The sequence below is a fragment of the Delphinus delphis genome, chromosome 2 (genome assembly GCF_949987515.2).
Source record: "Delphinus delphis chromosome 2, mDelDel1.2, whole genome shotgun sequence".
NCBI lineage: Eukaryota > Metazoa > Chordata > Mammalia > Artiodactyla > Delphinidae > Delphinus > Delphinus delphis.
The window spans coordinates 11694676-11714864 of NC_082684.1; the positions used below are offsets into that span (position 1 = coordinate 11694676).

At 38.7% G+C, this 20189-nt stretch overlaps 1 protein-coding gene across 8 annotated transcripts in view; it reads left to right on the forward strand.

Annotated features, from left to right (window-relative positions):
- BTBD7 (BTB domain containing 7) overlaps positions 1–20189 on the forward strand; it is an 82175-nt gene that overhangs the window by 52103 nt on the left and 9883 nt on the right. For 6 of the 8 annotated variants that reach the window (XM_060003999.1, XM_060004003.1, XM_060004000.1 and 3 more), the window contains exons 4-8: positions 8303–8511; positions 10434–10509; positions 13880–14040; positions 16871–17014; positions 19658–19847. In XM_060003999.1, coding sequence (XP_059859982.1) covers positions 8303–8511; positions 10434–10509; positions 13880–14040; positions 16871–17014; positions 19658–19847 — 780 coding nt within the window. Of the gene's footprint in view, positions 1–160; positions 3325–8302; positions 8512–10433; positions 10510–13879; positions 14041–16870; positions 17015–19657; positions 19904–20189 lie in introns of those variants that run through there. The other 2 variants (XM_060004006.1, XM_060004007.1) reach the window with 2 other exon arrangements.

Sequence of the window (20189 nt, forward strand, 5' to 3'; positions counted from 1 at the left end):
TTTCAAATCACACATTTCTGTTTTGGCCAACTTTAGCTTAGAAACAGACAGGGATGGAGATCGTGGAAAAGAGTTTTCGCTTAAGCAAGTTTAAACAGTACAGGTCAGCACAGTCTCCCTCTTCCATCACCCACCCTAGATTTTCTTCATGCTTTGCCAGCATTTCATCAGGTCTAGATAGCCTGCCAGGTGAGATGACCCAGACCTTCATCCCAGGAGTATCTGCAGTTGCGCAGCCTCCATTATCACTGAGCAAGGAAGCACCAAAAGGTACTGCAGTTGAGTCCCTCGGATTCTGGACGAACACCTTCCTGCTCCTTTTGCACTGCCCCAGACCTAGCCCCCTGGCACAGCACTCTCAGTATCCACTCTCACAGTATTTATATCCAGGTCTTGTAATTCCTTGGGTGGGTGTGCTTTCTTCCCAGAACGGGAACTGTACTTTCTCTCTCAGAATGTGATTATGCTTGAACAGATCCTCATTATTGGTTTGGAGCTAGTGAGAGGAGGCAGGGGCAGATGTTGAAGAAGACAAACCCTGTCTTTTCAGGCACCTCCAGGGTCTTCTGGCAAGAGAACGCTACTGTCCTCTAGCAAGGAGTTGGGAGGCGCTGCTCCTCCCAGCGTGGAAAGTTCAAGTGAATCTTGGGGTTTAGCATTCCTAGCTCATCCACCCAAATATCCCCCTTGCAGGTTTCTGTGTCCACCTGTTCCTATCAAGACCCAGATTTTGTCAGAGGTTTGCCAAGACTTTGCTCAAGTCTTCTTTGTAGTTCTGATATCCTTAAAATTAAATCTTGAGCCTGAGTTTTGGCAGTCTTTTCTGCAGCTGCAGGAAATAAGGGTCTCTTTGAACACTGATCTAGAAGTTTCCTGATTTTGACAAAATTCTTAGACTTTGAGGGGTGACTGTCATTTTCTTTTTTTCATGACTTTTCATCCAGCCACATCAGGTCCTTCGAATTACTAATGTTTCCATTCAAGTTCAACCACTATTACCGAACTAATACTTCACTTAGTGAATCTCAGTATTGTCATGCTGCTACAGGCAGGGGTTATCACCACCCCACTTGTCATTGGGAATGGGGTCCTCTTCGCCATCTTACCAGTGAGTGATTTAGTTCCAGAATCTCACTCAAGAATCTTATTTCCTAGGGCCACTTATCTTACTATCATAGTGTGGGTGTCTCCTCTCATTCCCCCATAACCTGTGCTGAAACAGCCTAAAACAAAGGCTTGCTTGCAGGTAGTTTATTTGGTAAGGCATCCCATGAACAAGAATGAGAATTAGAGGGATTGCAACGGGGGAGGAAGGAAAGCAGCGTAAGAGTGGGCCATTGTGTTGGTTACCACTGGAGGCTACTGGGCTTCAAGCCTGCTTCAAGCCAGGATCCTTGAGGAGTTTTGTAGAATCTTCTTCAGAATGGTCCTCCTGAAGGATAGCAGAGAGGAACCTTTATCCAGCCAGCTCTCAGATGTTGCAGAGTCCAAGGACTAGCAATGAAAAACACTAAGGCATAGATTGACTTGTCCTCTAACCCCCATGTCTCATGCTTATTCTCTGCCTCGGATCTGGAATTCTGGTTGCCTTTTTAAAATAGATGTGCAGGGATGATGTGTTGATAGTGGTGTTTTAGAAAGCAAACCTTTCGGCTGCGTGATCATTATAGATTAGAATACTGAAGGGACAGAGATAGTGGGAAGCTTTTCTATAATTAATGTGTGAGGTACTGAGGATTTGAACCAAGGTGGTGTTAATGGGAATGGAAAACAAAGCTAATCAAAGAGCATTTTGAAGGAAGAATCAGTAAGAAACATTAACTAGTTTATTTTGTGTGTGTGTATGTGAGAAAGAGAGAGAAAGATAGTTGGCACAGCTGATTTAAGATTTCTTGCCTAGAAAAAGGATAGTGTTCATGGACGCACTGGCTCCCCAATATTATTTAACATAATCCTCAGAACTCTGATGGAATTATTTCATCCTGGATGTGAGGAAATGAGACTAACAGAGGGTGGTGTGCTTTGATCCAGTACAGGCTGATAGGTGAGAGCCAAGAGTTAGTGATATAATTACCTGAATTCAAAGCCTTATATGCTCTTCCTGCTACTTCATGCTGCCCTCATTTCCCTCTTGTTTCATAATTCCTTTCCTTAGGATTTGAATCAGTCATGTAGAGGTTAGTAGGAAAGAACTGAAACAACTTTTCTCTCAAGCCTATTTGCACTTGAAGTCTTCATTCTAACTCTGGTGCCACTGAAGAGTCACTATGCATGCTCTAAGGCCAGCCTTCCTCTAACCTTATTATGTTGTTTTATGTTGCATGGCAAGCCGTAATCTCCATAATTCCTTTTCTTTCTTCCCCCTTGTCTATTTCTTTCTTCCTCTTACCACCTCAAACCCAATATGAAACTCTAAATTTGGAAGCAGCTTATACATTTCCTGTTGGATATGAGCCAATGAAAAGGTCTCCCACTGATATTGGTGAAACATGTATGAGGGTATATACCTAGGAATAACGAAGAGTATGAGAGTGGCAGTAAAGACAGATGCTGACAGTGTATTATTCAGGAAATCTGTCAACGTTGAAGTGCATTTTAGTTATCAGAGGAGCACGAAAAGGAGAAAAACAAAAATGTTCATAATAAAAACAGAAAGTCGTCCTATTTAACATGCAGCAGTAACAATCATTTGTATTACTAAATGTCAAATTAATTTGTTTCACTTTGTATTTCTGCCTTGATCATTCATGTTATATAGCTCAAATTTTTGGAGAGAGGCATTTTTGCCACCTTAAGTTAAAGATTAGAAAGAAGATATTCTGGTGAAAGAGAATAGAAGAAAGGATATAAAAAGTTGGAGATGGATCTGTAAAATGGGGTTATCACACAAGCAAAAAGAATTGTAAATTGCAAAAAGACAGACTTCATACTGTCTGCCAGCCTCACAACAGCATTGTTGGAAATCTGCTACCTGAGCAAAATACATGGGCATCTTTGAGCCATTACATGGCTAGGCTACAGATGAGTTTTTCTGTTACAAGGAAATCATTAAAAGCTTTGATTCATCCAAAAAGGTGTATGGTTTATTAGTCATTGCTGTGTAACAACCACCAGAGAATCTCAGTGGCATTTAATAAAAAACATGTATTTCTCACAAATTTCCAGGTCAATTGAAATCCCAAATTTAAATTTGCAGCACTGGAGTCACTCTGATTGCCACCATGGTTGAGTAGGGCCAGTGGCTGTGTTCCCACTGCTGCTCATTTTCCTCCTGGGACCAACAAACTAGCCACAGTATGTGCTTCCCATGGCAGTGGCAGAAGGTGAGAGGGCAAGTCTAGTTCCCAAAAGTACTTTTGAAGCCTTTTGTCACATCACATTCACTAACATTTAATTGGCCAAAGCAGATCTCATGGCCAATTCCAAAGTCTTGGGGCAGCGAAATACACTATGCCCGTGGAGGTGGTGGGGTAGGGGGATCAGAAGGCTGGGAGTAGTGAATATGTCTAAACAGTAATCTAGCACATGTGGATAATAGTCTAATAAGCTCTAAAGTTCTAGTTTAAAAAGATAAAGTAGTCATTCTGACTGTGTCATTTAGTTGTCTTTAAAGAAATGTATGTACTGTTTAGTCTGTAGTTAGGAAATGGAGTCAGTAAGCTCTATAGGGAAAAAAGAGAGCGCGTGCCCTCTCTTATGTTTGTTTTTAATTAATTATTTACCAGGTGTCAGGTAGATAGATAGAATCAGAGATAAGACGGGGCCACTACTGGAACTTCCCTGGTGGTGCAGTGGTTAAGAATCCGCCTGCCAATGCAGGGGGCACGGGTTTGAGCCCTGGTCCGGGAAGATCCCACATGCCACGGAGCAACTAAGCCCCGTGCGCCACAACTACTGAGCCTGCGTGCCACAATTACCGAAGGCTGCACACCTAGAGCCCGTGCTCTGCAGCAAGAGCTGAGAAACCCACGCACCTCAATGAAGAGTAGCCCCCTCTCGCTGCAACTAGAGAAAGCCTGCACACAGCAATGAAGACCCAACGCAGCCAAAAATAAATAAATAAATAAATTTATTAAAAAAAAAAAAGATGGGGCCACTACCCCAAAGGAGCGCTCAGTCTGATAGAGGATTCAGACAAATATATCAGAAAGATAAACTATTATGAGAGTTTAATGCTGTTACAGAGAGAAACACAGGGCACCATGGAAACTTTTAGGTAAGAGGAACACCTGACTTTTGACTTAGGCTTTGGGGAGCAGGTTCAAGACAGGCTTTTGAAAGAGGCAATATCTAAGCTGAGTCTAAAAGATGTGGAGGAGTTACGAAGGAAAATTAAGAGCATTTCAGAAAAATGGAGCAACATATGTAAAGGCCTAGAGGTGAGAGAGTTCGGTGGAATTCTAGGAAATTGTAAGTAATGCAGTATGAATAGAGTGCAGGATATGAGCCGAGTAGGGGCTGGAGAAGTTGGCAGAGGCCAGATCACCCAAAAACTGCAGTTTGGAGTTTATCTTGAAGTCAGGCTACTGAATAATTTGTTACATATATAACAAAGTTGTGTGTGTGTGTGTGTGTGTGTGTGTGTATGTGTGTGTATATATATGTGTGTGTATATATATATGGGGAGGGAAGTGCTAGAGGAGGGAGGAGGAAGGGCTAGATTTCCCAGAGGAAACGAAGTGACTTTTGGATTAAAGATGTCTGCAGAATATCCATGTGAACTCTGGGAAGTTAAGGAATGAGTCTGGGAAGTTTAAGAAATGAGTCTGGATGTCAGGAGAGAGCTCTAGGTTGGACCTTGAAAGACATAAGGATACAGTGGGAGTTAAGGCCATGGGGACAGGTGACATTACCCAGGAAATTGTGCAGTAGAAAGAGCTTTGTAATTACAGCACTTGGCAAGTAGGTACTCCAGAATGTTCGAATGAAGGAAGAATATCATCAAGGATACGATCTCATTTAAATCTCATATCATAACCCTGAGTTAGGAATATAATCCCAGTTTTACAGATGAAAACATTTCAGGCTCAGGGAGGGTAAGTGATTTGCCCAAAGTGACTTTTCTGCTAAATGGTCAAGCTGGGATTTCAAGTCAGTTTGATTTCAAAGTCCATTTTTCCTGTCATGTCTAGCTTCTTTGTAAACCTCAGAAGTTTAAATATATGATGTTATCTTTAATTCCCTTTCTTCCCTCTGCCAATATCCTGGTTTTAGTAGGATTGTGACACATTCTTTTAAAAACCACATTTTCTCTAATTTGCCTGGCTTTGTCCCCAAACATGTCTACCGGGTTGCCTTTCCTGTCATGTTGACTCATACTACTTGACTCCACTTCAATGCCCGCTTTAAAACAGCAGACTGACGGGATTTCTCCACTGGCTGCTGGGCGAGGCCTGTCCTCAGCTTGGCATTCGAGGCTTTTACAGTAAAATCTTGAGAACTGTTCAGAACTTTTCCATATTTCCCACTTCTCATCAGCACATATTCATGCCTTTGGTGGTGTTTACATGCAGATTTCATTTATAAGGATCTCATTTTAATGTTTAGATTAAAGAAATTAATCTTTAATCTTTAGATTTAATTACTCTTATGCTTACTCTGTTATTTCTAAAAATGATTTTATCTTTGTGGCAGAAAAAGCTTGCATGTCTTCCTACCTTAGTTCCATACCCAGTGTAAGGGTTCTTGGTACGCTACTCCTAATGCGACAAGCTAGCCTCTGCTCCTGCCTTTTTCTAGAGGGATCCTTTTGTTGAGGGGAGGTAAGGAGAGCAGTTCTAACTGTTAGAAATTTCTTAATAATGAGTCAAAATCTCTCTTCTTTTACCATCAAGTGTTTCCCAGGACTTGCCCTTGCAACCACAGAGAATGGGTCATTTCTTTTCTGCCTCATGAGGTTCCATCAAACATTGAAAGATAGCTCTTATGTCTCTCCTCAGGTTTCTCTTACATAAATCAATAATAATCTTGTTTGTTCAGAGCTTTTCTTCAGTAACAGGTCTCAAACTCTCCACTGTACTTACACCCTCCTCTGAGAATTCTGGAGTTTTGTCATTGCCCGTCTAAACACAGGGCTCACAACAGAGCACGGCACCCCACAGGAGAGCAGTGCAACATTATTCCTTTGATTATGACTCTATGCTTGTATCTTAAAAGCCTGAGATTGCTTTAGTTTTATAGCAGCCATGTCACATTTTGCATTTGTTCAGTTAACATACCCAGATATTATCTTTAAATAAGCGGCTATAGTTAAGCTAGCTCGCCCCTGTCTTTTACTGTGCTGTTGCTTTTCTTTAATCTAAATATAGAACTTCCTGATTTTTTTAGTTAGATTTCATCTTCATTTCGATCCATCTTTTTAGCTAATTATGATCATTTTATCCAGTGTATTTTTAACTGCGTTTCCCAGCTTTAGGTCATCTCAAGACTTTGAAGCATACTTTCCACAACTTAATTCAAATTCCTTTTTTTTTTTTTTTACATCTTTATTGGAGTATAATTGCTTTACAATGGTGTGTTAGTTTCTGCTTTATAACAAAGTGAATCAGTTATACATATACGTATGTTCCCATATCTCTTCCCTCTTGCGTGTCCCTCCCTCCCACCCTCCCTATCCCACCCCTCGAGGTGGTCACAAAGCACCGAGCTGATCTCCCTGTGCTATGCGGCTGCTTCCCACTAGCTATCTAGTTTACGTTTGGTAGTGTATATATGTCCATGCCACTCTCTCGCTTTGTCACAGCTTACCCTTCCCCCTCCCAATATCCTCAAGTCCATTCTCTAGTAGGTCTGTGTCTTTATTCCCGTCTTACCCCTAGGTTCTTCATGACATTTTTTTTTTCTTAGATTCCATATATATGTGTCAGAAAGAGAAAGTCAAATTCTTGATTAATATCGGAAAGACAGAGACTCTCCGCTCCATCCCGGGAGTTAATCAGTGCTACTTGCAAATGGTTCTGTTAGCCACTGTTCTATCATCCCTCCACATCTTTCTGTCTTATCTTCAAAGATCTCATTTGTACATTCAGCAAATTTTTATTTAATGCCTACCATGTGGTAGAAGGTGCTAGAGATACAGTGAAGACAGCGATCCCCGTCTTCTGTAGCTAACAGTCTAGAGACATCATGAAGTGTTTTGTTAAATGCTTTGCAGAAATCAGGTTATACAGTTCTCTATGATATTCTGCTTATCTGGTACCATATCAGAAAAGGGGAGGAAGCATTACTTTTTACAGACTCGCTATTGGTTCCTAATGATCTTATATCACCTGAAAATGGGAGTTGTTATCTTTCTCTTTTCACTTTTCATAGGTTCACAAGAACTTTGAGCTTTGGAAGTCTCCAGAGTTCACTGCGGCCCTTTCTGTCTTTTACTACTCTATCTTTTAAACCTCTGAGCTCATTAGACAGCAGCCTGTTTAGCCACATTTTTGTTGTTGGTGGTGGTGGTGGTGTTTAAACAACCCCCCCCCATTATTGGGGTTCTTTTTTCATTTTATAGTAAACTTAGTTGTGAAGAATTTCTGTCCAACTTTAGCCATTTTCCCTTACACAGTCTTTGTCACTGTAATTTTACTTACATTTTATCTCTGTATTTTGAAATTATCTTTCCTAAGGAAAATAGATGACCATCCTCAGATTTTCCTCGTCTCTTCTTTGAGCTTTTAAAGTGCCATAGTCACTTTCTCCAGGATCCTGGTCCTTTTCACTTAAACCACATATTTCTTTTTAGTTCACCAGATGAACAAAAAACTGCAGTATTTTATCTGTATTCTGAGGGATTAAACTATCGGCAATGCGAAGTGTTGGTTTTTTATTAGAATAATACAAAAAACAGATGTCCTCATAGTTCCTAGAAGATAGCCCACCTGTCTTACCCCCAAGGGTGGATTCTCTTATCAGTCAGGTGTCATCCAAGCCTTCCTCTTGCCAGTTCCCAAAACTGTACCATTTCTACCTATTCTTCTTTCTTTCCCCTTTGGTCCAGTGCCGTCCACTAGAATGTCTTATACAGATTGTTGAGTTGCACATAGATGTTTATTTTCTTAAACAATTATGAGGGTTCCTTGCCTTTTTCTATGGATCTGTCTTTATGGAACAGCAGATTCCCTATAGATGTCATAATCTATTACAGTTACCAACTGTTACCCCATCCCACCAAGTCTTGGTGATTACCATGAGATTTTATTTATCTCCTTGTTCTTTTTTACCATTGATACTTTTAAGGTTGGTGTCTAACACACTGATGTTCAATAAGTAATATTTATGATTAATCTCAAGAAGTATTTGCCTTCTCTTTTAGGCTGTGAGGATATCATTGCTGAAAGCATCTCATTAGATACCTTAATTGCCATCCTCAAGTGGAGCTCTCATCCATATGGTTCTAAATGGGTACACCGACAAGCTTTACATTTCCTCTGTGAGGAATTTTCCCAGGTCATGACTTCGGATGTTTTTTATGAACTCAGCAAAGACCATCTGCTTACTGCTATCCAGTCTGACTACCTACAGGTAATCATTTATACACCTCTCAAATTCGTTGTCATTCATAGGTGCACCAAGAAACCCATCTGTACTCTGTTACTCTCCCATCTAGGGAGATCAGCCCACCCAGGAATACCCTCTTCATATTTGTGCAGCCACAACCTTCTAGCTCTCTGGCCCTTTGTGCACTCTGCCGCCATGATTCAGCATTGTGAACCGGCCCAGGTCCTAACCAACCATGCCAAAGGGGTTGTGACAGTAGGCAAAAGGCAAGGTCAGAAGCATATCCCAATGGTGATTCTCTTGGCTTCTGTTAATAATAGATACACTGTAACAGTTTCGTTTATTTGGTGAAGTATCAGAAGATAGTTAGTTTAAGCAGCACAAAGTAAGAATAATACTCAATTTCTGACCTACTCAAATACTTATAAAAACTCAGTGTGTGTGTCCTGCTGAAGTATAATAATGTTTTCAACTACTTATTTTTAGTCAGAAGTACTTTTAAGCAAATTTTTGTGCCCTTGACTTCTATGTCCTTCATAATTAGGTAATTTAAGCTAACAATAGATTTAAAATATTGTAAACAAATACTTTCAGGTAGAATATGTTCAAGCTTTTTCTTTTTTTTCTTTTTGCATTGGCTGTATGAATTTTATGCTAGAAACTGTACAACAGTTTTAATGTTATGAAGTCATAAACTCATTGAGCCATTTCCTGTTTCTTTATATTTGTACCAGAAAAATTATGAAATGCTTCCATCTCAGTCAGAAATGAAGACTTAAAAAATCCATTTAGCATCTGTGTTTTTCCTTCATATATTGCTTTGATTGCAGTACAAATGTTGTCATAATTGCTTTTGATTTATTTAGTATCTGTGTTCATTAACCTTATTTCACTGTCCTGATGCAGACATTATGGGAGTTAGGATTTGTCAGTTCTCTCAATTATTGTTTTTAGAAGTTTTGCGTTTCTTCTTAGAAAGTGAAAACCTTGGACAGCAGCCTAGATTTTGCCCTCAAATTTTAAATAAAGTACAAAAGAGGGGCTTCCCTCGTGGCACAGTGCATAAGAATCTGCCTGCCAATGCAGGGGACACAGGTTCAAGCCCTAGTCTGGGAACATCCCACATGCCGCGGAACAACTGAGCCTGTGCGCCACAGCTACTGAGCCTGCACTCTAGAGCCCTCAAGCCACAACTACTGAGCCTGTGCTCTAGAGCCCACGAGCCACAACTACTGAGCCCACGCGCCACAACTATGGAGCCTGCGCGCCTAGAGCCCGTGCTCCGCAACAAGAGAAACCACTGCAATGAGAAGCCCGTGCACTGAAATGAAGAGTAACCCCCACTCGCTGCAACTAGAGAAAGCCCGCACGCAGCAACGAAGGCCCAACACAGCCAAAAAAAAAAAAGTACAAAAGAATGAGGGGCACATTGCCATTTCACAGGCAGTGCTTGAAGGGTCCTTCGCCATTCAGTAGCATACTTTGTGGAGATTGTAGTGTCTTCTGCCAATACAAGTTGCCATACTTGTTTTTTTCTGCTCCTGCAGGAGATAGCGGTCACACTGTATCCTTACACTTTTACTTTCATCTGTTTATCTCCATATTGTCCCCAAAAGAATTTAAGCCAGCTGTATCGAAGGCATATAGTAAGGTAAATTTAAAACAGGGGAAGAAAACAGGAAAAGAAAAAATAACGATGGAAATAAGAATAAAAATTTAGTTAGAGCCAAGAGTGAGGTTACTGGACAAAACACATGTCATTCAGTCTTGTGTATTTGCTGCTGATACACCACAGGTTTAGCTCAGACATTGGAAACAGCCAGTGTAAAGAGTGAAGCGTGACAAGTTGCACGTTGTATTTACTTTATGACCTAGGAAGAGTCATTAATGAGATTAACCATCTATCTGATTGCACTAAAATAAATGTAAACCGTTTTTTATTATAGGCAAGTGAACAAGATATCCTTAAATATCTGATTAAATGGGGTGAGCATCAGTTAATGAAGAGAATAGCAGACAGAGGTAAGCTCAGAAAACTAGCTTGCAACTGTAAGCTTTTTCTGGAAGTTACTGAAGTGCATGCCACACATCAGTCTTTTGACAGTTGCCACTGTTGCCTGGTGAAAACAAATTTTTACAATCAGTAGAATCCTTTAGTGGAAAGGGTATACTTTATTAGAAATAAATATACCAGAAAATTTAATTTTGCAACTTTAAAGTGATACTCTTAATGTTATCTTTCTATGTGTTTAATAATATATGTTGACTGATTTATGAAAGTATTAGAGTGAAATTTTTCATTTAATTAAAGTGTTACAAAAGCATGTCGTTGATGAAAATGTTCTAGAATTAGATAGTGGTGATAGGTGCACAGCATTCTAAATGTACTGAAAGTCCCACTAAGTTGTACACTTTAAGATGGTTAGAATGGTGAGTTTTATGTTATGTGAATTTTACCTCAAGGAAAAAATATATATATGACTACCCAAAGAGAGTATATTTGTTGTTTATTTTAAATTTTTGTGGAAGGTAAAGGAGAAATAATCCTTTTGAATGGCCTCCAGCTGGGGATACTGCAGAAGAGATAGAAGCATCATATGTAGCTTATGATTTTAACTAAACTTTGGAAGCTTATGATTCTATAGCAGTCTTATATTTATAGCTAGGGTTAGCCCACCCACCTGTGCTCCTTCTTTCATAGAATATTGTGTTGCTCTAGGTAGCGAACTCAAATCAAAATATTAGAAAAATTAAATGCAGGTTTCCCTTTCCTGTCATTTTCAACAGCTTTATATAAATATAATTTACATACCATAAAGTTCACCTTTTTAAAGTGTTCAAGTCAGTGTTTTTTAGTACACTGACAGAGTTGTTCTGCCCACATTTTAAAATATATTTTAAAAAATCAAGCTAGGGCTTCCCTGGTGGCGCAGTGGTTGAGAGTCCGCCTGCTGATGCAGGGGACACGGGTTCGTGCCCCGGTCCGGGAAGATCCCACGTGCCGCGGAGCGGCTGGGCCCATGAGCCATGGCCACTGAGCCTGCGCGTCCGGAGCCTGTGCTCCGCAACGGGAGAGGCCACAACAGTGAGAGGCCTGCGTACCGCAAAAAAAAAAAAATCAAGCTAAACCTGCCTTCAAATCTTTTTATAGTGTCCCTTTAATATACTACCTAAGCACTAGGGAACAAAAGCAGTCCTCCTATTTCTCCTAATTTAGCTTTTGCTAAAAGCCTTTAGCAATTTCAGATTTGAAATTTTTTAAATACAAAAACCACTACTATTAATTTGGGACATTTTTGAAATGCCATTATACAGTCTATCCTTATTTGCAGATTCTATATTTTCACATTCACCTACTTGCTAAAATTTATTTGTGATCCCCAAATCAGTACTCATGACACTTGCATGTTCACTTGCAGAGATGTGCAAAGTGACACAAAATTTGAGTCATACGTTTCCAGCTTAAGGTAGAACAGAGTGACACTCTGCCATCTTATTTCAGCTCTCAAAGCAGTGTCCTTTTCATAATCTTTTTAGTGCCGTGTTTTTCACATCTTTATGGGTTTTTCTGGTGATCCCAGGGTCTAAAATGGCCTCCTAGTGTAATGCTTAGTACTGTTTAGTGTTCCTAAGTCCAAGAGTGCTGTGATGTGCCTTGTGGAGAAAATATATGTGTTGATAAGCATAGTTCAGGCATGAGTTACAGTGCTGTTGGCTGTGAGTTCATTGTTATCAACAATATGTACTAATAAGGTGTATTTAAACAGAAACACACGTAAAACAAGGTTATGTCTTGATTGGTTAACAAAACTAATGTGACCAGACGCTCACAGGGACCTAACCCTGTGTGTCCCTAAGGAGCAGTGGTTCAGTGTTCACTAACTGTGGTGGCTTTAGAGAACGAAACCGCCCAGATAACAGGAGTTGACTGTATATAATGCTACATAATCATAGGCTTGTTCGCTGATGTAAGGCTGGTAATGATGAAATGTCATATTCATTTTGAGCAGATAATGAACATCCTTGATAAAACTTCCCTTAAAAAACAGTGGTTTTGGGCCTCCCTGGTGGCTCAGTGGTTGAGAGTCCGCCTGCCGATGCAGGGGATACGGGTTCGTGCCCCGGTCCGGGAAGATCCCACATGCCGCGGAGCGGCTGGGCCCGTGAGCCATGGCCGCTGAGCCTGCGCGTCCGGAGCCTGCGCTTGGAAGGCTCTTTGACAGGGATGAGGAGGACGCTGCACCAGCCAGGGTGCCCTTTGTTTCAGTCCCCTTCATACATAAGGTTTCTGCCCTTACGTGTTACATATTTGGGAATTTCTTGTAATATTTCATTTGAAACCAGGGCACCACTACTTTGAGAAAAAATTTCTTTTGAAAAGCAGTGTCTTTTACAAGTACTGAAGCCAAAGCATAGCAGGACAAGAGGAAAAAAACCCCTGTTTCACACACGTGCAGTAATTTTACTTTGAATGACTCCAAAAATATCTTACCCTCTCAAAAAACAATCTCTCTTTATCTAGCACGTGATTTAAGGGAAATACCAGTTTGCCTGTAGTGTTTGCAAAAAATCCAGCATTTATATTTGTGAATGATAAAGATCTTATTTTTTTAAGGAAGAAAAATATACAGCCCCCTGGTTTAAAGATATGATTAAAAATTGCCCAAATATGAAATTTCCTTCCCACCTCAATATCAAAAGCATATATATACACTTCAGATTTCCCCCTTTCACTAATACTCAATGAAGAAAACATTTTATTCTCTGCTCTGGACAGTGGTATTACACGTCCGATGTTAAAAGGTTCACTTTTATGCATTAACATTCCCATATTATGAAAATTTAGAGGCTCATAAAATTCTTAAAGTCAAATAGAGTGTACATTAGGTTTTGCTGCTTTAAGATTCCAGGTGATATAATTTTAGAATCTCGTTAAATTGCTGTTAAACATACATAGTAACCTAATGAGCGTACTGATAACCTACAGTGATCAGAAGTAACATTTGGCCTGCAATGCCCTTATTGTACTTTTTAAAAAACTGGTCACCAAAGTGAGAAACCTTAAGAAAAAGCCCTTGGTCAAACTAGATTTTAATAGATTGTCGTTTTTTCTCCTTTGGGTTAGTATATGGAAAAGAATTCTGTATTCTTTAATGCAGAACAATCATAAAGAATGTTATTGTACTGTTGACACCATGCTTTTTTCTTTGTCTGAGAGTATCGCTATTATGAAAACTTCTTAAGACATAAAAATAATTTACTTATAACGCTTTTTAAAGCAGATATACTTAATATAAAGAGTGTTACTGAAAGTGTACCAGAGAAGAAAGCAAGCCTTTCTCTGAAAATCTGGATTTGGTTGGAGACTCCTCATTTTCTGTCTCTGTCGTAGAGCCAAACTTACTGAGTGGCACTGCTCATAGTGTGAACAAGAGAGGTGTAAAAAGACGAGACCTGGACATCGAAGAGCTTAGAGAGATCCTTTCTTCTCTCTTACCTTTTGTGCGAATTGAACATATTTTACCTATAAACAGTGAAGTCCTAAGTGATGCAGTAAGTGTCTTTTTTCATTTATCCCTTTCATGAAAAGAAAGTGTCTTTTTTTAAAATCATTGTAAATAATTTCTACTAATGGAGTATCATGAAACTAAATTCCATGAGGACAGAGACAGATGTCTGTTTGGTACTGTATCGTGTCCCCAGTGTCTGGCACATGGCACAAATAAATGTTTGGTGGATGAGAGTTAAGTGGATGTCAGTCTTACTTTTGCAAGAGGATAGTTTCTAGTGGGGTTGATCCAGCCATTTATCAGTGTAGATCAAGTAGGAAAGGGTAGAAATTACCTTTGGAGACTCTTTAAGAATAGCAGTAAATCAGAGAGCAGGAGAGAAGGAGACTAGTTCATTGTAAAAGGGATGAATCTTATAATTGTATTTCAGGTAAAAACTAATGGAGCTGACTGATTGTTACTTTCAAAATTTTTTTAAGTGAATTTTTTAGACTGTAAGAATTGCTGTAATTAATGGATGGGAAAAATAAATATTCTTCACATATTGGTTTATAACTTTAATATGATGTTGTAAACATCATAATAGTTTATTATTCAACTGCACAGAAACATTATAAAAGTCATCTGGAAAAAAACTGATAAGAATTCTTTTAAGTTCTCTAAAAAGAACATAATTAAGGAGGGATAACTCTTCCATAATGTAAAGTATATTTTAAAACTCTGTTAATCTGTGGTGCTAGCATAATAGAGAAGACAAAATAGCCCAGAAAAGGATCCTGATTAATATAAGAATTAAACACATAATAAGCGAGCTATCACAAATCACTGCAGTACTATACTAACCCATCAGTGGGAGAGGGAAGAAGTGTGCTTACAGTTGAACCCTCCTTTCACTTGCACAAAATTAATCCCTGTTAGATTGAAGAATTAAATATTACGTTGAAATATGGAAAAACTAGAAGAAAATAATTAAATATTTATGAACTCTCTGATTAGAAAAATGTTCAGTCTCACTAGTCATCACACACACACCAAAGAAAGCAAAATAAAACAGTAAGTTATCATTTTTTTACCTGTTAGGTCACTGATTTTTGAAATAATATTACTGTTCCATAGGAGAGATATAGCTGGTACATTGGTAGCATCATCATTAAATTTTGGGAAATAGCCTAAATATCTAATAACAAGGAAAATAAATTACAGCACGACTCCTTGACAGAATATTTTGCTGCCTGCCCTGACCAATGGTTGTAAAGACTAATATAGCAACATAATAATGGAATATAATTTTAGAAAGAAGGATAAAAAAATGTGGGGTGTTTTTTACCTTTTTTTTTTTAACATCTTTATTGGAGTATAATTGCTTTACAATGGTGTGTTAGTTTCTGCTTTATAACAAAGTGAATCAGCTACACATATACATGTATCCCCATATCTCCTCCCTCTTGCATCTCCCTCCCACCCTCCCTATCCCACCCCTCCAGGCGGTCACAAAGCACCAAGCTGATCTCCCTGTGCTATGCGACTGCTTCCCACTAGCTATCTATTTTACATTTGGTAGTGTTTATATGTCCATATATATACTACCACTCTCTCACTTTGTCCCAGCTTACCCTTCGCCCTCCCCGTGTCCTCAAGTCCATTCTCTAGTAGGTCTGTCTCTTTATTCCCGTCCTGCCCCTAGGTTCTTCATGACCATGTTTTTTTCTTTTTTAGATTCCATATATATGTGTTAGCATACGAAAAATGTGTATTTTTATGTATTCTAAAATTTAGTTAGGTAAAAATTCATTTGAAAAAGACTGGAAGGAAATATATCAACATTATTACAGTTGTAACAGATTAGAGTTGTGGGGTTTTTTTCCTATTTTCAAAATATGTCTATTGCTATATTTTAATTCAACATGATTTTAATGCAGCAATTAGACGTTTATTATATTTAACAAGAATAATATTAAAGAAACAGTGTTTGGTTTTGTTTAAAACCTGGGACCCAAACCAAATTGATCCCTGAGTTTGGTTTAGAAAAAAGTTTTAGAACTTTTGTTTAATAGACTTAGAAAATATATATCTCTGCTCTTAATCCCCTGCCTAACACATAGCAAGTCCCCAGTAAAAGTTCGCTAATAATGGCTGTGAACCATAACGCTCTTTCAGTGTATGCTAAGCACTGTGCTAGGCGCTGCTTATCTTCCTTACCTTCATTTACTCTTCACAGTCACCTCATGGGCTATAGGACTTGATTTATAGTCTCCTAGCATAGATGTGGGAACAACAGGGCCACCACATTTAGTTAGTCGTGCAGTGTCCCATCTCCAGGGCTACCTAGGGGCCCTTAAGGTGAGGCCCAGGTAAAAGGAGATGTCCATGGTCACGTGGCTGTTAAATGGAGAGTTAGGGTTTGAGCCAAGTTCTCCTTCCCTTAGAGCCCCTGCCCCTAATCACCGTGCAGACTGTCCATCCTTGTACTGTAGATACAGGCCCAGGAATGTGCTTGTTTTGTCTTGAGGAGGGTAAGGTGGGGAGGAATCCGTTCCCAGATGAGTAAGGAAAAAAACAAATTGGTTCTCATTAAGAGTTCTGAAAGTTAGTCTGACTCATTATATTTTTAATTAGTACAGCTCTTGTTTTTAAAACATCATTCCTCTATGTAGAGAAAAATGGAAAATTGTAGTACCTTTTTATGGCTTGCTGAATCCTTTAAATATTATAGAACATTTGAAGTATTTTTAAATTTCACATATATTCCTAAATTTGTATTTAAATGCTAAAGTTCAAACATTTTGATTTATAGGTATAATTATTTTTATCTTTGTAATATTGTGGTGCTACACAAATCTCTGTTTCTCAAAAAAAAATTTTTTTCTTTCAAGATGAAAAGAGGCTTGATTAGTACTCCTCCATCAGATATGCTTCCTACAACAGAAGGCGGAAAGTCAAATGCCTGGTTACGGCAAAAAAATGCTGGAATATATGTTCGTCCTCGACTGTTCTCTCCCTATGTAGAAGAAGCAAAGGTAATAAAAACCATTTTAAGATGTTAGACTACTTTGTTACACACTATAAACACAAAGACATTTATTGTGGTATCACTTAAATATTTGGAAATAGCCTAAATGTCCAATAATAGGGAAAGTGAAAGTAAATTCTAGTTTGACTGCTCACCAGAGGAGTTTTCCAAATGTTGAGTTATCAAGCATGTTTTTATTTTTATAACTTAGGTCATATTAAATTGCATTTTACATTTTTCTCATCAGTTTTTCTTGCAAACTGTTAGCTTGGAAAAAATTTTTCATTTTAATGAAATGGTCATCAGTATTTTGTGATCTTCAGGGTGGGAGAAATGTTTGAAAGAAGATTGCATACATATTTTCTTCCTTTTGTAAACTAAAGAAATGCCATGACTTCTTGTAACATATTTTTGTAGTGGCTGCTGGAAATTGTGTTTAGTTTTGGAATAAGTATACAAACTAAGACAAAATTTTAGGCCTATTAAGTAAAAAGTTGGCATTATGTATATTATAACATAAAGAACTCGCCACGTAAATATGGTAATGGAAGATGAAATACTGCAATTTTTATTAGAAATGTTCAGCCGTAAGATCTTTGGGGTGACCTTTTGAGGAACTGACAGTCTTTGAAAGTCAGAAATCACTAGTAAGCTTAATGAAATGAATTAACAGGCAAAACAATGTGTTTGGGTATAGAAACATAGTTATCTTAAAATTTTTCTCATTTTTATTGTTGGAGTCCCTAGTTTAAGATATGTCTATGAAAGGATTTGTGAGAGGTTTATTTTATTGAATAGGTTGATAATCTATCCCTTATTGAGTAGTTGACACTTTTTTTTTCCAGTTTACCAATTTTATTTTATTTTTAACTAATTTGTATTGGAGTATAGTTGATTTACAATGCTGTGGTAGTTCCTGCTGTACAGCAAAGTGAATCAGTTATACGTATGTCCACTCTTTTTATTTATTTATTATTTTTATTTTTTTGCTACACCGCACAACACACAGGGTCTTAGTTCCCCGACCAGGAATTGAACCCGTGCCCCTTGCATTGGAAGCACAAAGTCTTAACCACTGGACTGCCAGAGAAGTCCCTATCCACTCTTGTTTAGGTTCTTTTCCCATATGTCACTGCAGAGTATTGAATAGAGTTCTTGGTACCATACAGTAGGTTCTTATTAGTTGTCTATTTTATATATAGTAGTGTGTATATGCCAGTCCTAATCTCCCAATTTATCCCTCCCCCCCACCCCGAGTAGCTGACACTTTAAATAGTTGTAAAACAGAGGAAAAAAGCAGAATGGTTGGGTCTGGTCTTTCTGAAGTAAGTTCAATGATTAAAGTCACTCAAGCAGCTGAGGCCTCTTGGAAGGTTGAGTCTGGTGATAAAAGGCCCGTAATAATCTAGATCTACCCTCCCTTCTGCTCTGTCTCAAAATGGAGCAGCAGTAAGCTGATCAGACAGTCCTCCTGTACCCATGCATAAGCAGAAAAATGCCCCCAGTAAATGTGGAAAATGTTTTTACATGATGCCATTTTGACCGTTCTGCAGTTTGTTGAGATAGATTCATCTGAAACTTACTTAACAATTAGGTTTATGTATAGGTCTGTTGAATTTAATATCAGTCTTTAATATTTTATATTTTGAGCATTTCTTGTTGGCTCTGATATTTATATACATTGTATATACATACATATATACATATATATGTATATTTATATACATATATACATTGTTTTCTTTATAGTAACTTTATGTATAAGTTATTTCTGATTAATTTTATATCCCTTCTTCAAATTTCAAATACTTCAATTAAAAGCAGATTTTTCAGGCTTCCCTGGTGGCGCAGTGGTTAAGAATCTGCCTGCCAATGTAGGGGACACAAGTTCGAGCCCTGGTCCAGGAAGGTCCCACGTGCCTCGGAGCAATAAGCCCGTGCACCACAACTACTGAGCCTGTGCTCTAGAGCCCGTGAGTCACAACTATTGAGCCCGCATGCCTAGAGCCCGTTCTCCACAACAAGAGAAGACACCGCAATGAGAAGCCCATGCACCACAACAAAGAGTAGCCCCCGCTCGCCGCAACTAGAGAAAGCCCGTGCATAGCAACGAAGACCCAATGTAGAAAAAAATAAATAAAAGTAAATTAAAAAAAAAAAAAGCAGATTTTTCAGAAAATGATTCTTTCTTTTCAAAGATGCTCCAAAAAGATCCTTTAAAAATTAAAGAGGTAGGGCTTTCCTGGTGGCGCAGTGGTTGAGAGTCCGCCTGCCGATGCAGGGGATGCGGGTTTGTGCCCCGGTCCAGGAAGATCCCACATGCTGCGTAACGGCTGGGCCCGTGAGCCATGGCCGCTGAGCCTGCGCGTCCAGAGCCTGTGCTCCGCAACGGGAGAGGCCACAGCAGTGAGAGGCCTGCGTACCGCAACAAAACAAAACAAACAAACAAAAAAAAAAAAAAAATTAAAGAGGTAGGAAAAAATTAAAGAGATTAGGGTACTTTTTCCTTTCACCACTAATTTTAAGCTTCATACACTGGAAACAATAAATTAATTCCCTTTTTATATGATGATGGCGGTCATCTTTCTCTAAATGTGATTTAGCAGAGGTGTAAGGTTGACTAATTCTGTTAATACTGAATTGTTTTCAGTCAGTGCTAGACGAGATGATGGTGGAACAAACAGATCTTGTGCGTTTGAGAATGGTTAGAATGTCCAATGTGCCAGACACACTTTACATGGTCAATAATGCCGTGCCACAGTGCTGTCACGTGATCAGCCACCAGCAGATCAGCAGTAACCAGTCAAGCCCTCCTTCGGTTGTAGCAAATGAAATCCCAGGTAAGGCAGTAACCTTGTTTCAGGCATTATATTTAAATGAATGATCATATTTTGGATAGTCAGGACTTAAAAAATTATTTGAATAAAAGAATGAATATATTTAAAAGACTTTTGAAATATCCTGAGATCCAGAAGAGAATATATGCAAGTAAAATTTTATTTGGGCTGTGAACTAATAATGCAGTTCAGGAGCTGTTTGGTTTTGGACACAGTGAAATTTTAAAACCTTAAAAAATAATTAGAAGTATATAAATTACTATCCAGGAAATTAAAATACTATCAAAAATTTATGAGAAGATTCTGATGCAAAACACATGCTTTTTTCTTGCATTCAGCAGGTGG